This window comes from Trichoderma virens (assembly GCF_000170995.1).
Source record: "Trichoderma virens Gv29-8 chromosome Unknown TRIVIscaffold_90, whole genome shotgun sequence".
NCBI classification, from domain to species: domain Eukaryota; kingdom Fungi; phylum Ascomycota; class Sordariomycetes; order Hypocreales; family Hypocreaceae; genus Trichoderma; species Trichoderma virens.
In genome coordinates this window covers 681,950-697,646 of record NW_014013659.1, presented here as the reverse complement: position 1 = coordinate 697,646, position 15,697 = coordinate 681,950, and the positions used below count along the sequence as shown (strand labels likewise).

The 15,697-nt window shown below is 50.7% G+C and overlaps 3 protein-coding genes across 3 annotated transcripts; 2 read left to right on the top strand and 1 right to left on the bottom strand.

Moving 5' to 3' along the window:
• Positions 1-1,093: 1,093 nt before the first annotated feature.
• TRIVIDRAFT_75334 (uncharacterized protein) lies at positions 1,094-4,178 on the top strand (the record flags this gene model as incomplete). The annotated part of the gene is made up of 6 exons (XM_014095295.1): positions 1,094-1,216; positions 1,277-1,349; positions 1,410-1,475; positions 1,541-1,710; positions 1,767-2,481; positions 2,584-4,178. The coding sequence occupies 6 exons, from the start codon at positions 1,206-1,208 to the stop codon at positions 3,694-3,696; spliced, it is 2,148 nt and encodes a 715-aa protein (XP_013950770.1).
• A 3,647-nt stretch (positions 4,179-7,825) lies between these two features.
• Positions 7,826-8,602, top strand: TRIVIDRAFT_214459 (uncharacterized protein; the record flags this gene model as incomplete). Its single annotated transcript, XM_014095294.1, has 1 exon — positions 7,826-8,602. The coding sequence occupies one exon, from the start codon at positions 8,046-8,048 to the stop codon at positions 8,394-8,396; it is 351 nt and encodes a 116-aa protein (XP_013950769.1).
• Positions 8,603-13,311: 4,709 nt separating this feature from the next.
• On the bottom strand, positions 13,312-15,455 carry TRIVIDRAFT_214458 (uncharacterized protein; the record flags this gene model as incomplete). The annotated part of the gene is made up of 4 exons (XM_014095619.1): positions 13,312-14,008; positions 14,071-14,388; positions 14,443-15,316; positions 15,424-15,455. 4 exons carry the CDS (start codon positions 15,453-15,455, stop codon positions 13,829-13,831), a joined length of 1,404 nt encoding a protein of 467 aa, XP_013951094.1.
• Between the last annotated feature and the right edge of the window lie 242 nt (positions 15,456-15,697).

Here is a 15,697-nt window from a genome sequence, read left to right as displayed (position 1 = left end):
TTAATTTGGTGGAAATTGAGGAGAGGCAAGCAGGCAATAACACCTCGTCGTAAGCCAGAAGAATGACGGCAACTGCAGTAACAACAGCGTCAGAAAAAAGGCATATTTACAAGCAGCATCTTACTAGGTATACAAAACAAAAGAAAATAAGAAGAATCATCATCGGCTTTTATTTTTCCCCATCCAGTCCGTTCCCGTTCCAGTGAAACGCTCCTTCCCCGACAAGCCGAGAACAAGGAAGCGACGATCCAGCTCCGAGGCGTTGGATTTCTAAGCTTTCACAAATTTTCGGCCACCGGGTTACCGCTTGGCTCCACTACTTCTTTCCATTACCTCTTTGGTTGGGCAAAGCGGAGAGAGTGAGATTTATTTATATCATTTTTGACATTATTTTAGTTGTTTTCATTTTTATTACCTTTTTTTTTTTTTTTCCTTCTCTTTCTTGCCTAGTCGAGGCACCTTCTATCCATACTGACTATTGCCGTATTACTGTATAATAGCTCTTCTCAGCCATACAGGGTGGGGGGGAAGAAGTTGAAGAAGAGACGAAAAAAGCAAGACACTTGATTGGGCCTATAATAAATCACCATCCCATCTGCAACGTGCTTCAACTCATTTCCATTATTCATCTTAATCTCCCCCGGATCGTCAATCGTCAATCGTCAATCGTCACGGGATTGGGATTCTCAAGATTAGATTCCGGCTTCGTGTCGCCATTCGTCTGTCTTACCCCCCCGTCCCGGCGTGGCTTTTGGCGCCCTTGTTTCTCCCGGAGTGGGGGCGACGGTCTTTAATAAGTTCGAGATTTTTTCTCTCTGCCAAAGTACATCAGTCCCGGCATCGCCAGAAACCCGTCTGTTGGTTTCGATCATCTCTTCATCGGGTCCAAGCTTGGCAATAGCTGCCGACCTGCTTACCGCTCCCGTGGCTCCGTGCCGATTAATAATTCAACCGCGTTGGTGCGACTCCAAGAGCACGGCGCTTACCCTGTGGTCGGCGCCTTTCCGAGGAGAAAGAAAAACACCGCTCGCTCATCTAGTTTTTCGTCCTCTTCTCTTCTCAGCATCTTTGTCATCATTGCTATCCCCGCCGTCACTAGTGGCATCCAAGGCAATCTTTTATTCTAGTTGAATTGCCCTTCAAAGCCCCAGAGCTCCAGAGCATCTTGCACCCAGCTCTTGCCAATCCCACCCACTTGTTGAACCATGGGTCTCTTGTATGTTGTGCTCCAAACTGTTTGCAACTGCTGATTGGCTAATGAGTGGTGCTTGAATAGAGCCCTTGGAACGGCACTAGAGTGGCCAGAGGCCAAGCTGCGCGCAAATCAAGTGAGAGAATGGGGCATCAAGGTTGGTTGGCTTCGCTTCTTTTGCCTTTTTGATGTGGAACATGCTCTGACATGACTGTAGCAACTCCTAGAGATATGGAACAAGGCCAAGGGCAAAGAACGGGATGCCTTGCTATGGGGAGATGAGGTTACACGCCCTTAGTTCAATCTAGCAGTGCGCTGCTCTCTATAGGGTTACTAACAATGCCTTAGGTTGAGTATCTCGTTGTGACGTACGCAGAGGATGAGCCAAAGGTGCTCCTATCCCTCCGACAGGCTGAAATTCTCACGGCTTTGGCGGCAGATAAAGAGCTTGCAGAGGCCGGTTGTGTTCCTGCGCTTCAAGACGAGCTGCCTGCCGGAAAGCCTACCGGGAAACCATGGTAAGGCTATCATCCTTCCCAGCGCCTTTCCCCATAATCTGACTCAAATGTTGTAGCAAACCCTCTAAAACATTGCCCGTCTTCCACCCAGAGTTTGGCCGCTTCATGCTTGAGGCCACACCAGGAAAGCCATGGGGTATTGGTTTGAAGGAACTCCTTGGCGTTGAGCCTGATATGAAGCTTCGGCGAAAGATTGCCAAGGAGCATATGCTATCCACTGAGTTCCCCATCACTCTGACGACTTTCCCTCAGATTGGCGTTCCAGGTCAATTCACTTACCCGTTTTACCCTCCCTCCGGACCAAAGTTGCGGTCACAGTTTGTGCCTGACGAAATCGCCAATCCTCACATCCGCTTCCCAACATTGGCCGCTAATATTCGCTCCCGAAGGACTCGCAAAGTGCAAGTCAATGTCCCCATCTTCCATGACAAGAATACCCCAAACCCCTGGAAGGACCCTACCGTCAACTACGACTTGCACAACTGGCCCGAAGACGATGACGTTCGCAATGGAGCTGCCCCGGATAACTTCATTCACATGGATGCAATGGCTTTTGGAATGGGAAGTTGCTGTCTTCAGATTACTTTCCAGGCCAAGAATATTGTCGAAGGCCGGGAGATGTACGATCAGCTGAGTCCTCTGGGCCCCATCATGCTAGCTTTGACCGCGGCAACGCCCATTTATAAAGGCTTCTTGGCAGGCACCGATGTGCGGTGGAACCAAATCAGTCGCGCAGTCGACTGCAGAACACCAGAGGAGCTCGGTGAAAAGGTAAGCAAGGATTCTTTCCTCCTATTTGTCAGAAAGAAATCTGCTGTGTCCTTCACACAGAAGCAAGTTATATCCGTAGTGCTAACTCGCATATTTACACAGCCCCTAGAGAATGATCGCTGGAGGATTCCCAAGTCTCGATATGCCTCCAACTCAACCTACATCTCAACAAATCCTCGACTCCGACCAGAGTACTTGGATCCCGACCTGGTCATTGATCCTGAGATCAAGGCTAAGCTAATTGAAGGAGGCATGGATGATCGTCTGGCCACTCACTTTGCCCATCTCTTCATTCGAGACCCCATCGTCATCTTTGAGGAAGATCTCCAAGAGCTTGACTTGACAAAGACTGACCACTTCGAAAACATCCAGTCGACTAACTGGCAGCACATGCGGTTCAAGCCTCCGCCAGCTGACAATAATATTGGATGGAGAGTCGAATTCCGGTCAATGGAGATTCAGGTGACCGACTTTGAAAACGCGGCTTTCTCTGTCTTCATGGTTCTGGTTACAAGGGCCATCCTCTCATTTGACCTCAACTTCTATATCCCCATCAAAAAGGTGGACGAAAATATGGAGCGAGCCCACGGCGTAGATGCCGTCCTCAAAGACAAGTTTTACTTCCGCAAGAATCCGTTCCCACCTCGGCCATCCCGCGCGAATACGGCCTTTGGCGATGATAGCCGGCCTGGCTCCGCGATGCCCAGTCGACCTGGATCGCCCGGAACCCTTCCTGTAGAGGAAGAGTACGAAGAGATGACGATTAACGAGATTATCAACGGTTCGCTCGACGGAGACTTCCCAGGATTGATTCCCATCGTCGAAAGCTACCTTGACAGCGTCAACGTGGATGTGCAAACCCGGTGTGAACTTGCAACGTATCTCTCTCTCATCAGCAAGCGAGCGAGCGGCGAGCTCGATACTGCCGCACGATGGATCCGCAACTTTGTCGATACTCACCCCAACTACAAGCACGACAGCGTCGTTGATGATGCCATTACCCATGACCTCATTGGATCCGTCGTGGCCATTGGTGAGAGGGAAAGCACAGGCAAAGGTTTCGCAGGGTTGGATATTCCCGGGTTTTCCAAGTTCCTGGGCAAATTTAGAAGCTCTGGCCGGGCAGTGAGCGGGCAAGATGCTAGTCCACCTGTTGGGACGCGGAAGCGAAAGAGTGAATGGATAGCCGGAACAACAGCAGAGGTTGGAGCATAATATGACATGAAGGCACGGAGTTTGGATATACTGCCTGCTGAGAGCAGGTCGTCTGGCAATTTAATCCACGGGATACCAAGCATATAATTCTTTCTTCTTGTTTTGTCTCAACGTAAATGACAGAGATTATCCAACCAGTTTTATCGTCATGATTTCTTTTCTTCTTATTATACAGATGGACTGATTTGGGAGGCATCAGATCTCTGGCTGCCCATGAAAATTACCAGTTGTTCGGTGGATTGAATGGACACTCTCTTCTGTTAGATGTACGGAGCGAAGTAGGAAAGCAGCGAGACGATGATTCACTGGCATTCGGAGCTATGATAATGAAAATGAGATGCGGTTGAGTGTGCTCAAAGTTTCGGACTTGGTAACATCTAGGTCATTGATGGCATGTACAAAGCCAAGCTACTTACTTATATACTATTATTTCATAAACTAGCACCCTATAACTATCTCTTGAACGATATAGGATTCCCTGTAATATGTTCCAAAAAATCGTGAACCCGACACCATCGTTTAGGTGCTGATTTGTGTGCTGAATAGCCCGAGTTAGAAGTGGTATTGCAGTTTGACCACAACTGTAAGGTTGCAATTTCTGAACGCTGTCGACGACATTTCAACGTTATTGACCGTGAAGATGCATCGTTTACTTGTTAGAATGTACAGATTCTTTGGCTGCGATTACATTGGGCTATCTCTCTCTCTCTCTCTTTCTCTCTCTCTCTTTCTCTCTCTCTCTCTCTCTCTCTCTCTCTATATATATATATATATATATATATATATACATATTTATATAATATTTGACAGGGATCCATCAGCGTCAATATTGATATCACAGATGCCACAAAAAATGAGTGGACTCTCCTTAGATGTACGAATCAACGGAATGGATTCTACAAAATCTTGGCTACGAAGATGAAAATAGCTGAAACTTCATGAGGACACGCTTCTACACTGATACTATCTCACATGTATTTCCTGTCCTTCTCATCCTCCTCGCACCCAGCATCCCGCGCAATTCTCCACAGCAACAAAACCATCCACTAGACCCTCTCAACATGACATTTCCGGCGGCAATCTCGCAAAGGCGGTGGGAAAATAGATCCTTGCCACTTGGCACCCAGTACGCGTAGTTTCCAACGGTAATGTCTCAGAGCTGCGTAAATCTACCCAATCTGCTGCGTCGACACCGTTTTCGACCTGTTTGTCTCACTTTTTTTTTTTTTTAGGTACCCGACGCCTTGGTCCAATAGAGAGAGACACACAGGAGCCGCGAGATCTACTCCCTGGTTTGGGGGGGAATCTACCCAGCTGACATCAGATCTCCTTGTCCCAGTTCTCGTTCCAGAGCGTCCATCTACCCAGAGAGATTAGTCTCAGAGCAGCAACAACAAAGGTTGGACTGTCCAATGCAGAGACCTTTTCTTTGTATCTCTTCTTCTCTGGCTATATCATATTGGTGTGGGTGTCAGGGAAGAAAGAGACAGGGGATTGCATTCGCCCACCGCAACAGTAGCGTGACCAAAGAGAAACTAGTTGAAATTATAGAGTGGCGGTATATTGTTTGTATAACGAATGTTTCAGTATCCTGGACGGTAAGTGCGAGAGCGGATCGTTCATCAAGACACTCGGCTCCGACAAGGTAGCCGAAGGGTGTCCGAGAACAAGATTGGGCCATTGGCATCTCGTTCAGCGATTCCCCCCTGCGACGAATGCTGGAAGCGACTTCGCCGTCCATTTGCTGTCAAACAAAGGCTGGAATGAGCCCCGTCAGGTGGTCTCCCCGGCCCATGTTTCGGAGGGGAAACCGATTTGTCGGTCAATCACATTCCGTGGAGGACCCCTTTCCCAAGATGCTTTTGTCTCGGGTGTGCTTCCCGCTCTGGCAGTTTCCCTCCTTGGTTCAGAGATGTGTCAGATAATACTACGATACTGGAACCTTGTTAGTGGAGAGGGAAAAACAAAAGTTGTCAGGGGTATCGGACGTCTCTCTTTGGTGTCTTACACCTTGCTGGAAGCGCGTGGCATTGGACACACAATGTTACAGACATATGAGTACTGACACATCCTGTCTTTTCTCTCATTTCCTCTTTTGGAACATTCCTCTGGGATGGGAAGAAAGAGAGACAATATTACGCTTTTGGTGGTAGCGCCGGCTGGGATTCATTTTGCCGGGCTGTCAGTGGTGTCATGGTAAAAACAGAGACATGGGATTGGGCACAACCCGAGTGATGCATATTGATGCCCACATCACACTTGTCTCTGTTTTATGCTATAAGCCCTTATTCACATTTGAAGCACACTCTTTTGATTCAGCTAGGTGGATATTCAGCGCTTGATTCTCACACGATGACTTACCTAAGTGCGGCATCATAGCCTATACAGTAATATCGATTATGAAAAGGGGGGGTGCGTGATAATTGATTCGCCTGAAAAATCTAGAACCCTAGTAGGACGATGTACATAGTACGCAGGATACCGCTATCGTTTGACGAAACCATGCTTCCGGGCACCTACACTCCCACAGTTGTGGACGCCAAAAGCTCCGTTTGCTTCCTCAGCTGGTGGACCATACTTGTGCATTTTTGGAGAAGGTAGACTGCACTATGAGCAACTAGTCGGCTCGGACGATTCCAGGACACCGTAGCGGTGGAAAGCACCAGATACCACCGATCGTATTAGCTCAGGTACTAAAGTGGGTGTGTGTGTGTGCGTGATGACTGCTAGATGTAGCTCGGCTGAGATGCGATCCATGGAGAATGTCTCGCCCATCAACTCCACAGAATGTCACAGGTGGAGCACAATAGCCAGCCGGTGGGGAGGGAACCGCAAACACGAGAGTAAGAGCCAAAAGCCAAGTGAGGAAATCAAACCCAAAAGAGCAGACGTTTGAAGCTTGCCGCAGGAAACCATCATTAGCTTGGCCGACAGAGCCAAACCACTGAATGTTGCGTATCTTGATAATTCATCAACTCGCAAAGCCAGGATCAGGGCCCAGAGGGGGCGTGAGAACTTTGCCGCCGGGAGAGATCTCGCGGCAACAAAGAGTGCCCTTCTGATCTGATCTGATCTGGCCTCGAAAATTTAGGGGCGATCTGCGGTCATCTATTGGGGCTGGACACCAGTCGCCGGGACAGGAAGGGCGTGCGACGTGTACTTATCATGGAGGCGTGCCTGTATCAATAATCCAATGCGGTGGAGAGGTCTCCTTGCAGGCCGCCTCACTCGAAAACGCATATAGTCTCTTTTCGTACGGCTGGAGCTGGAGCTGGAGCTGGAGCTGGACGCCGACCATCTGCCACCTCATCTCCCTTGCCTTTTGAAATGATGCCCGAGCGGAGAAATTTGTCCGGCTGGCCTGTTTGGCTCGGGCCCATGTCTTGGATTGCCTCAGCCGCAATCCCCAGTCGACGTCACCGACAAAGGGGATGCGACGGTGGCCACGTGCCGGCCTCGCTGTCAAAGAGAAGAGGCAAAGGAATGAGGATGGAGACGAGAACAGGTGCTAAACATAGCAGTAACACCAGTGATGCTTTGCCGTAGCACCTGATTGCATCTCCAGGGGCATATACGGAGCACAGTACTTGTATCTCGCACACTTGTGCAAGTAGGGGTACATGTTAGTGCGTAGTGGTATATAAATATGCACCTTGCTTTCGTCTCCGGGCAGATCCCGTTGGCCCACTGTGCGGCTGAAGGTGTTGGCGCGTTCATCGAATCCAAAATGTTTCGGGGATGCCCAGGCCGAAGCCAGTAGCTTATCTCCCCGAGCCTGCCATGGCTTGAGGAAATCGGCGAAGTAGCGGTCCAGTTTAATAATGTGGGTTGGTATTTTTCAGCGCCTTCGCTTGCCCCAGATATAGGACGGTCCCCTCAGGGATCTGAATGGATAGATGCACTCCATGTTTTTGTACAAGTACATCGCTCCATGCCTGACAGCCAAGGACTCTTCTCGTGACAACTGAGCAAGGTTATGGAATCACACTCTGTTCGTGCCGCAGCGCAACGGGCATCATCGGAACCCCCTTTCTCTTTGCCAAAACTCCGAATCCCCTGTCATAATCTGGGTCGATCTTACTTCCCATGTGCTCAAATCCCCTTGGACCCCGTGGATCGGGGCCCCCTTCGCAACGGCGTAAAAAGGAAAGTTGACTCAGTGATGCCACTCCTTTCGGGAAAGCGCCCACACACTTATGGCGTAGTGGTTGCGTGTGAAAAGGTTTCAGAAACGCGGTGTGCAATCCCGAATTCCTGTCGAGTGGAATCGGATGCGAATCAAGGGAAGCCCCCCTCGCATCGACCATGTAGTAGAGAGTACGCGTACTTGATGGCATGACTGTACAAGCATGCGATGCCACAGAACAGATGGGAAGGCACAACAAACGGCAACTGTTGGGTTGTACAACCGACAGATGCGTGGCAAGGCTTGCTCCGCTCGTCTTCTGCATCTATCCGCTGACCGGCCGTTTATACGAGAAGTCGTCGATTGCACGAGCCGGCGCGTGTCAATGTCGGCCACATCCGAAGCGCCAAGTCGCTCTCTGCTGTCAAGATGGCGTTTGCACATTGCATCCTTGCTTTCTTCCGAGTTGCTCTTGCTCGTACACCGATCGGAAGATGGAAGAGGCCGCCAAGTCGAGCAGACCAGGCCTTGGCTGAGACTCTGGACCCGCGTGGCTGGCTGCGTGCTCACATGAGTGATGAGAAGGAGTCGGCACCCAGCAGCTGTCGGTGACCACCATTGGCTGCAACATCCCAGCTGTGGCTTGACCGTTGAAGTCTCGATGCCATTCGTACCCAAATCTAGGGGAGATGACAAGGTTAAGGACGAGATGTGCGTTTTGTGTTGAGTGAGAAGGAAGCTGAGCTTGGATCTACACCCTGCGGTTCCTTCCCCGTCTTCCATCCATGCTACCTGGGACGAAGGAAGGAAGGAAGGGACCTTGAAGGTTGATCTGGGTGGTACTTGCCGTGCCGTTACAACAGCACTATTATAGAGCAGGTGCAGGTACTACCCTACCCTACTTACCCTACCTTAGTACCTCTAAATCCCGTGATGTGAGATGAAGCACAATTCAGGCAGGCAAGCTACTGTAGGTACCTGAGTAGCAGTATTTTAGCCCATCAATATCTAGAGGTAATTAGCCCGTACAAGTAATACTGGATATGGGAACCTGGAAAACATACTACTGCAGCTGCACGAATGTAATATATGAGCACTTAGTCGACGGGGGCCGAGGCGGAGCAGTGGATCACCGCATCGTAAAATGATCTGGTACATACTCGTAGTGCTGTACTGTACTGTATAGGCAAAGGGGGTGTCCCAAGTAACGCTTCCCAAGTGCCTGGTCTGGCAGTAGATCAGGTATGAATCGTGCTCCAACGGCAGATGCAAAGTGGAAACGGCTTGAGATGCCTCTCCGGCTTCTCACGAGGGCCAAGAGAAGGATAATCAAACACGGCCCTCAGCTCCGGCCCTTGCTGCCGCTGAGCTCGGCTCGTCACATGTGCTCACGCCCCCTGGGGTTGCGCAGCATGAGGCTTTGAAGCCATCAAACGGCCATTCACATGCTGCACACGCGCGCTCGTGCATATATGCTTATAGCTTACTTGCTGGATGTACATGTATAATATATTAATTACATACCTAGCCTGGTATATTGTATACATTACACACTCATGCACGCATAGCACAGGTGATACAGCCTCCTGGCGCTGCATATGCCATGATGCCCAAAGGTAACCCCAGCGCTGGGCAGCGGGCGTTCTCCCCGGGATTTGACGGAAATGAGATCAAGATTGACTGAGATCAAAGGCTGGGCTCTGCCGTTTTGCAGCAGCTAGTCTCTGCGTAACGAGCGCGATGCAACCGCCGTCGCTACGAAAACCAACGGCAGTCTGCGATGGCATGGATTTGCCGATTCTCGGTCAGCGGCCTGGCCTATGAAAGGCCATGGCGGTACCACCCTGCTATCTCAAGTAACCAAGGATGGCTGCCACGTAGGGACTCGCAATCTATCCAAAGCGAGCCGAGCAAGCGTCTCCTGCACCCCTTTGGATGGATGTGATGGGATGATGGGATGGGATGGGATGGGATGAGACGAGACAAGACGAGAGCAAGGCTGTGTCCGTCCAGAGTGGACACCCATGATCGCTGCAGGGTGTTTGTTGGCCATTGATGGCGATCGAGGCCAAGGACAGGGGGGCCTGGTTGGCTGGATTATTTGCCGACGAGACAAGAATTCAGCTTCGGGTGTAGGCATGACAATGCATGCTCTTTGTCTGCTGATGGATGGACGTGCATCGTTGGTGCTTGTTTACTCGCTCGACTCTTAAGTACCTTACCTTATGCACTCACTTCTACCACTGCCTCAACATACCTAGGCACTTATGGTATACATGCACGTCAAGCATACGATCTCAGTAATATTAGGTAGTGTCCATTACCATGAATCATATGTACATAAGGTAGTATATACTTACACCATCTACACGTTTCAACGTAAAACTCGCAAATATAAGCAACCACCTAAAATTAAACCATCTCAGCTCACCCATCCTCCCGTCTCCCAACGCTCCACTCCTCCAAGGGAGAACAGAACAAAAGCCGCAGCTACTCTGGCGCGCCACAAAAAGCCACTTGGACAGGGATATCCGCGTTGTGCTCGGTTTGGTTTGCCAAACCACACCGGGTACGAAGCTACTCGCGCACTGCATACCAGAAACGGAACTGCTTTTGCTGCGAGAAAGAGAAAACAAGACCCCTAGACAAAAAGAAAAAAAGGAAAGAAAAGAGCGCGCGAAACGAAGGAATGTGAGGCAAAAATAACTCGTGGCATTGCCATACTACTGTGCTTCTGAATGCCTATTCAATGAGAGAGCCTAACGCCACAGTCCGGCAGCTTTTCCCCCCCTTGCCGCTCAACGGATTTTTTTCAATCACGGCGGCTAGCACTGTACATGGATAATGCACACAACATGCTACCGAGAAGCATCTTTCGAACTGCCGTGGTTTTAGCTAACGGCTTCTTCCTTGGATGTTCGAGACTGTACCAAGTATATTGCAGACTTGAGTCGTGACGAGACGCTCCAACTGAGTTGCCTGACTCAACCCTCTCCTATCCATCACAGCCTGTATCACAAACTGCACAATGCCCCATTCCCAAAGTCTCAAGCACATCTATATCCAACTCCATGCATTTGCCCACGCCCTTGTTCACAGCTACTGTAGTGTGCCACAACGCCTCGTCCGGCGTCACTCCCTGTTTAGAAGTCGGTGGCGGCCGTAACACATTCTTGCTCAATAAGCCTTGTGGAAGCCAATGCACGAGCACAAAACGCACAGAGAGCACAGAGCACGAGCAAAGGCGTGCCACAAAGCACCCAGACGCAACACAAGAGTCAAGATTCCGCGTCTTGTGTCCGATGAAGTCCAGCAGGCTCCCCGCCTGTCCGATCTTTCCGCGCCCCCCTCTCCAGCCTCGTACAACTTTCTCAGATCAGGCGTTGCCAGAGAACGAGGCAGATCAAAAGTCGTTGGTTCTTTGGTTCTTGTCCCTGTTTCATGCATGCACTCCGTGCGGCGCCGCATGGAGCAACCGTCTTGTTTCCTCCATCTCGGCTCCTTCCAGCTCTCTAGCCACTCCCCCTCCCTCTCTCGCCATCTCCCTTGCATGTATACCGGACCTCCTTCCGGCCCGTGGCTTTCTGTTGCTGAGATGTGACGAGTTAAATGTGACGAGTCCTCTGCCTCCAACGCGGCTGTGAGCAACGCCAACGCCTGGGATTGGCGCCAGAGCAATCGTACGAGCAGTAGCGCCCACAGTGCTTCCTACCAAAGTCGCTCGAGCGGTTTCCATCATCTCCTTGTATCATGTCTCACTAAAATGGCCATGTCGTGGCTTCGTCCCCCTCCTGTACGCAATAGGAGTGGAGGGGATATTGCCAGCCGAGTAGCAGCCCCTGCTCTGTGCTCTAATGCGTGTAGTGTACATGGAGGAAACCCAGCCGTTGGGCTTCCATCCTTTCGACGCTCAGGCTTGGTATACACAGCGCACATGGCAGAAGAACCACAGCCAACACTCTTCGCACCGGATAGCCCGAGGCACGGCACGGCCACGAGAGACGACCGTGCTGTTACGGAGTAGCACTGCTCGGGCTTTGATCGAGATGAGATGATGTAGTGTAAGTCGAACCAACAAACGATCTTGTTGCAGGGATGCCACGGCTTCCAATCAAAACGCCAACGAGAATACAGAGTCAAGGAGGAGTCAGCAACCAAGAGAGAGGGGGGACACATGCAACACCAACGTCTCCCCGTCTCTCCCTCTGCGCGCGCCCACCCGCTCCTACCAGCAGCTCACCGGTGATGATAGGCCTTTGCCTCTTGTCTCCTCGCCGTGTCCATCATCCATCTTCCCAAACCGTAAGGCCATGCATATCCGTCACTGCGGCTACCCGGCTGCCGATCCGTCCGCCGTCAGTTCTCACCAGCCCGTCTGTGACTTGTCCGTGCAATAAGACCCAACCTCTCTTATTTCGAAAACGCACATGGCCGTAGAGAACTATCACCTGCATGAGAGCAAACGGTTGAAGGATTTTGTGACAATTCATGCAAGCGAGGGAGGAGAGTGCATGTACTCGTAAGCCTCGCTAACATTGATTGATCCCTTTCTCATCTTTCTCGGGTTAATCATCTTTTCTCTTTTATATGCACTCCATACCGTAGATGTAAGCTTCTTGTCTCACCGCAGAATAAAACGGCCATCTTTCGTGCGGGTTTCCAGAATCCATGCCAAAAGCAAAAAAAAAAAAAAAGAAAGAAAAAAAAAAAAAAGAAAGGAAAAGTGTCATTTTAAGCAAGGGAATGCATGTAAATCTCCGCGCAAAAGCAAGTCGTGGAGCAGGTCACGCCATATGGAACGGTGTTGGTTCAATAGGTACCAGTTCACACGTTTCTCTACCCGCCACAGAAAAAGCAAAAAGGGAGAAGAAGAAAAAAAAAGCAACACGACGCTAGAAGCCAGTTACCCCAGTCATTGCACAAACTACCCCGTAGTGTGAAAAGGAGAAGAAAAATAGATCAATGCCTAGCAAAGAAACAAACCAACCAAAAGACGCAAGAAAAGCGCGGTTTATTCTTATCTCCTTCAGCTTACGTCCTTGTCGCTTCTCCCTCTTTTCAAGCGGGAGGCGGTCGAAAACAGCCTCGCCCATCAGCACTAGCCACGGTATCGACCCTAAATTGAACGGAGTGCTACAACTTAATCTCACCCTCTCTACCCGAAACACAGCGTCACTTGATCTCCCCTCCCCCAAGATCTCATCCCTCCCGATCCTATTAGTGGTAAAGTCAGATGAGCCAATCAGCGCCATATTACCTGGAAAGCTTAGTTAGTCTATGACGCACCAAAAAGGAAAAGGGAAGAAAGAGGAAGAAAAATCACCAGCCGTGCGCAGAACTTGAGTGGATGGCTTGAATGCATCACGCGCACCGCGACCTCATGCACGCTTACGCCGGAGGAGAAAGGAAACAAAGCAGGCGTGTTGCATCGTGTGCTCCCCCAGATTCACTGCATTCATCACCATTGGCACCGGGACGAGCATCGTATTGCAAATTTCCTTGATTCCGCCTCTGCCAGGGCAGGCAATAATAGCAGATACAATAAAACTATTTGATCTAAAATCCCAAAGTAGCTCGGCATCATTGTTCCCAAGGCAAATCCTCATCATGAAAGGTGAATGTTGCCCAGACCCTAAAGTATATGTATATATATATATATATTGAACGCCTGCAATGCCATGATGATTTGCCGCCCAAATCCAATAATAAAAAGGGGGGAGAAAAAGGAGGAATAAAGAAATAAAGAAAATAAAGGCAATCCCCGTAATCAAAGACACATGTACAGCAAAAACTCTCAGTGCAGGCCCTCGGCTAGAAAATGGGTATTGTGTTCTGCAAGTTTTTTCTTTTGGATAAAAAAAGAAAGGTTGAATATTTCTTCGGGTCATCAAAATGTTCTGCGCCCTTTAAGCTCCGCGCCCCAGAAAAATCAATAAACATCATGCAAACGACGAAGGGAGTCTGAAAAGCGTAAAGCAGGGTGGTGAGGCTTGGGTCAACCAAGCTCTAGCTTCTCTCCTCGGGCTTAGGACGGAGTGATCTTGCTTCCAGCTGGCGTTTACGCTCCAGCTTGGCATAATGGAGACCGCAGGCATTGCATAGTGTTCTGGCACCATCAGGACCCCGTCTCCATTCTGGGGTGTCGATGCGATTGCAGCTGTGGCATCGGCCAGGAGGGGCAGCGCGCTGTCACTCTTGTTAGCGTGGCTCACTTATACAAGGCTTGCTGAAAGGCATGGCAAACTTACCCCTCGGCGCTTTTTGACTTCTGTCATGCCATATGGTGGCTTGATTGAGTCTCCATACATGGGGACGTCTTGATCCTCTTCATAAGGGCCCTTTGGTGGCTTGGCACCTTCACGAGCCCTCTCGCTTTGAAGAGATGCCACAATTACTTCTCTGCATTGCTCGAGAGAACGTTTAAGGTACTCGACGTTGGAGAGCATGTCGCTCACTTCCCGCTCAGTAGGAAGACGCTCGGGAATTGGCTGAGATCCATGCTGTTCTTGGGCAATGCGCCCGTAGGCCTCTGCGAAATTGAAAATGGTTCGCGAACAGGTTCCAATCTACATGCTCGGTTAGCGGATGCTCCTTGTGTCATCTTCAAATTTGTCACTTACTCTACTCAACGCTTCCTGGTAGCTCCAGCTCTCAAACGATCGCGATGTCCCATTATCGTATCGAGCCCTGGCAGCGTACTCAGCCTCTTCATGTGTAGGCGTTGGCCGAGAGTCGTATTGCCCCGGCAGATGAGAAGCTGCATGGCCTCGGGGAGAGACCTGATAAGGTGGGAGCGGCTGCTGTCCTGGTGGAAGCTGTGCGGGCTGATAAGGAACAGAAGTCGGCGGCGGGGGCGGTTGGGAATATACGCCATTCAGTGAGCGGTGGTCAGATGGTTTCGGCGGCTCAGCTAGGTGATGAGGAAGGGGATGGCCCTCGTGCTTCGTCGGGGGCGTTGGCCTGCGATCAGATACGGGGGGGAGACCGGGTCTGCCAGCGCTAAAGGGTGGTCTGGGGGAATCTGAATATGCAGTGTGGCTTTCCTGTCGAGGAGGGAAGGCAACAGAGTGCAGAGGCTGAGATGAATGCTTGTCGGGTTCGGGGTACTGTCGAGCAGACGGAGCAAATGGTGAGGGCAAGCTTGAGCCAGGCTGCAGAGGATGCGCAGGCGGAGGGTACTGTCCAGGTCGCGCACCAGAAATGACTTCTGAAATCGATGGTAGTGACTGGCGAGTCGAGGACTCGTTGTCGGGAGACGGTCGTCGGGGCTCCGAGGAGATCATGTTGGCGACACTTGGTCCAGATGAAGGTGGGTGAGAGTAGTTGGAGGGATATGGCTGAGGTGGGTAATGTGCGTTAGGGGCGAGAACTGAGGCTGCTGCCATGACAGGCTGGTCCAGATACCGTCGGTCGACGGCTTCTCGGTGTTGCTGGTGAGAATGGGGAGATTGTGCAAGTTGATGCTCAGGTCGCGTAGGAGTAGAAGAAAGACCACTGCTGGGGAACGAGGGGGACGATGTGAGTTAATAATTCCGCCGATTTAGAGGGGGGGCGTACGATGGAGCGGCTAGGCATGGAGGAATGCACGAGTAAGAACGTACCTCTGTCGGGTTCCAACGTCACCCGCTTCCATAGCGTGTGTGGCAAGTAAAAGATCTGGCGCTCAGGGTCGTCGATACATCTGACTTAGCACGAATGCTAGGGGCACAAAGCGCTGGGTCGAGTTCGGCGTGTGCGGTGGAGTGACGGCTGGGCTGACGACTTGCAAACGGGGCCAAGGATGATCGCAGCAGACACGCATATGTATGTACAGGTGGTATAAGCAGACCGGGCCTAGACGTGGGGGGCCAGCAGAGATATGTTGGAATTTAAATA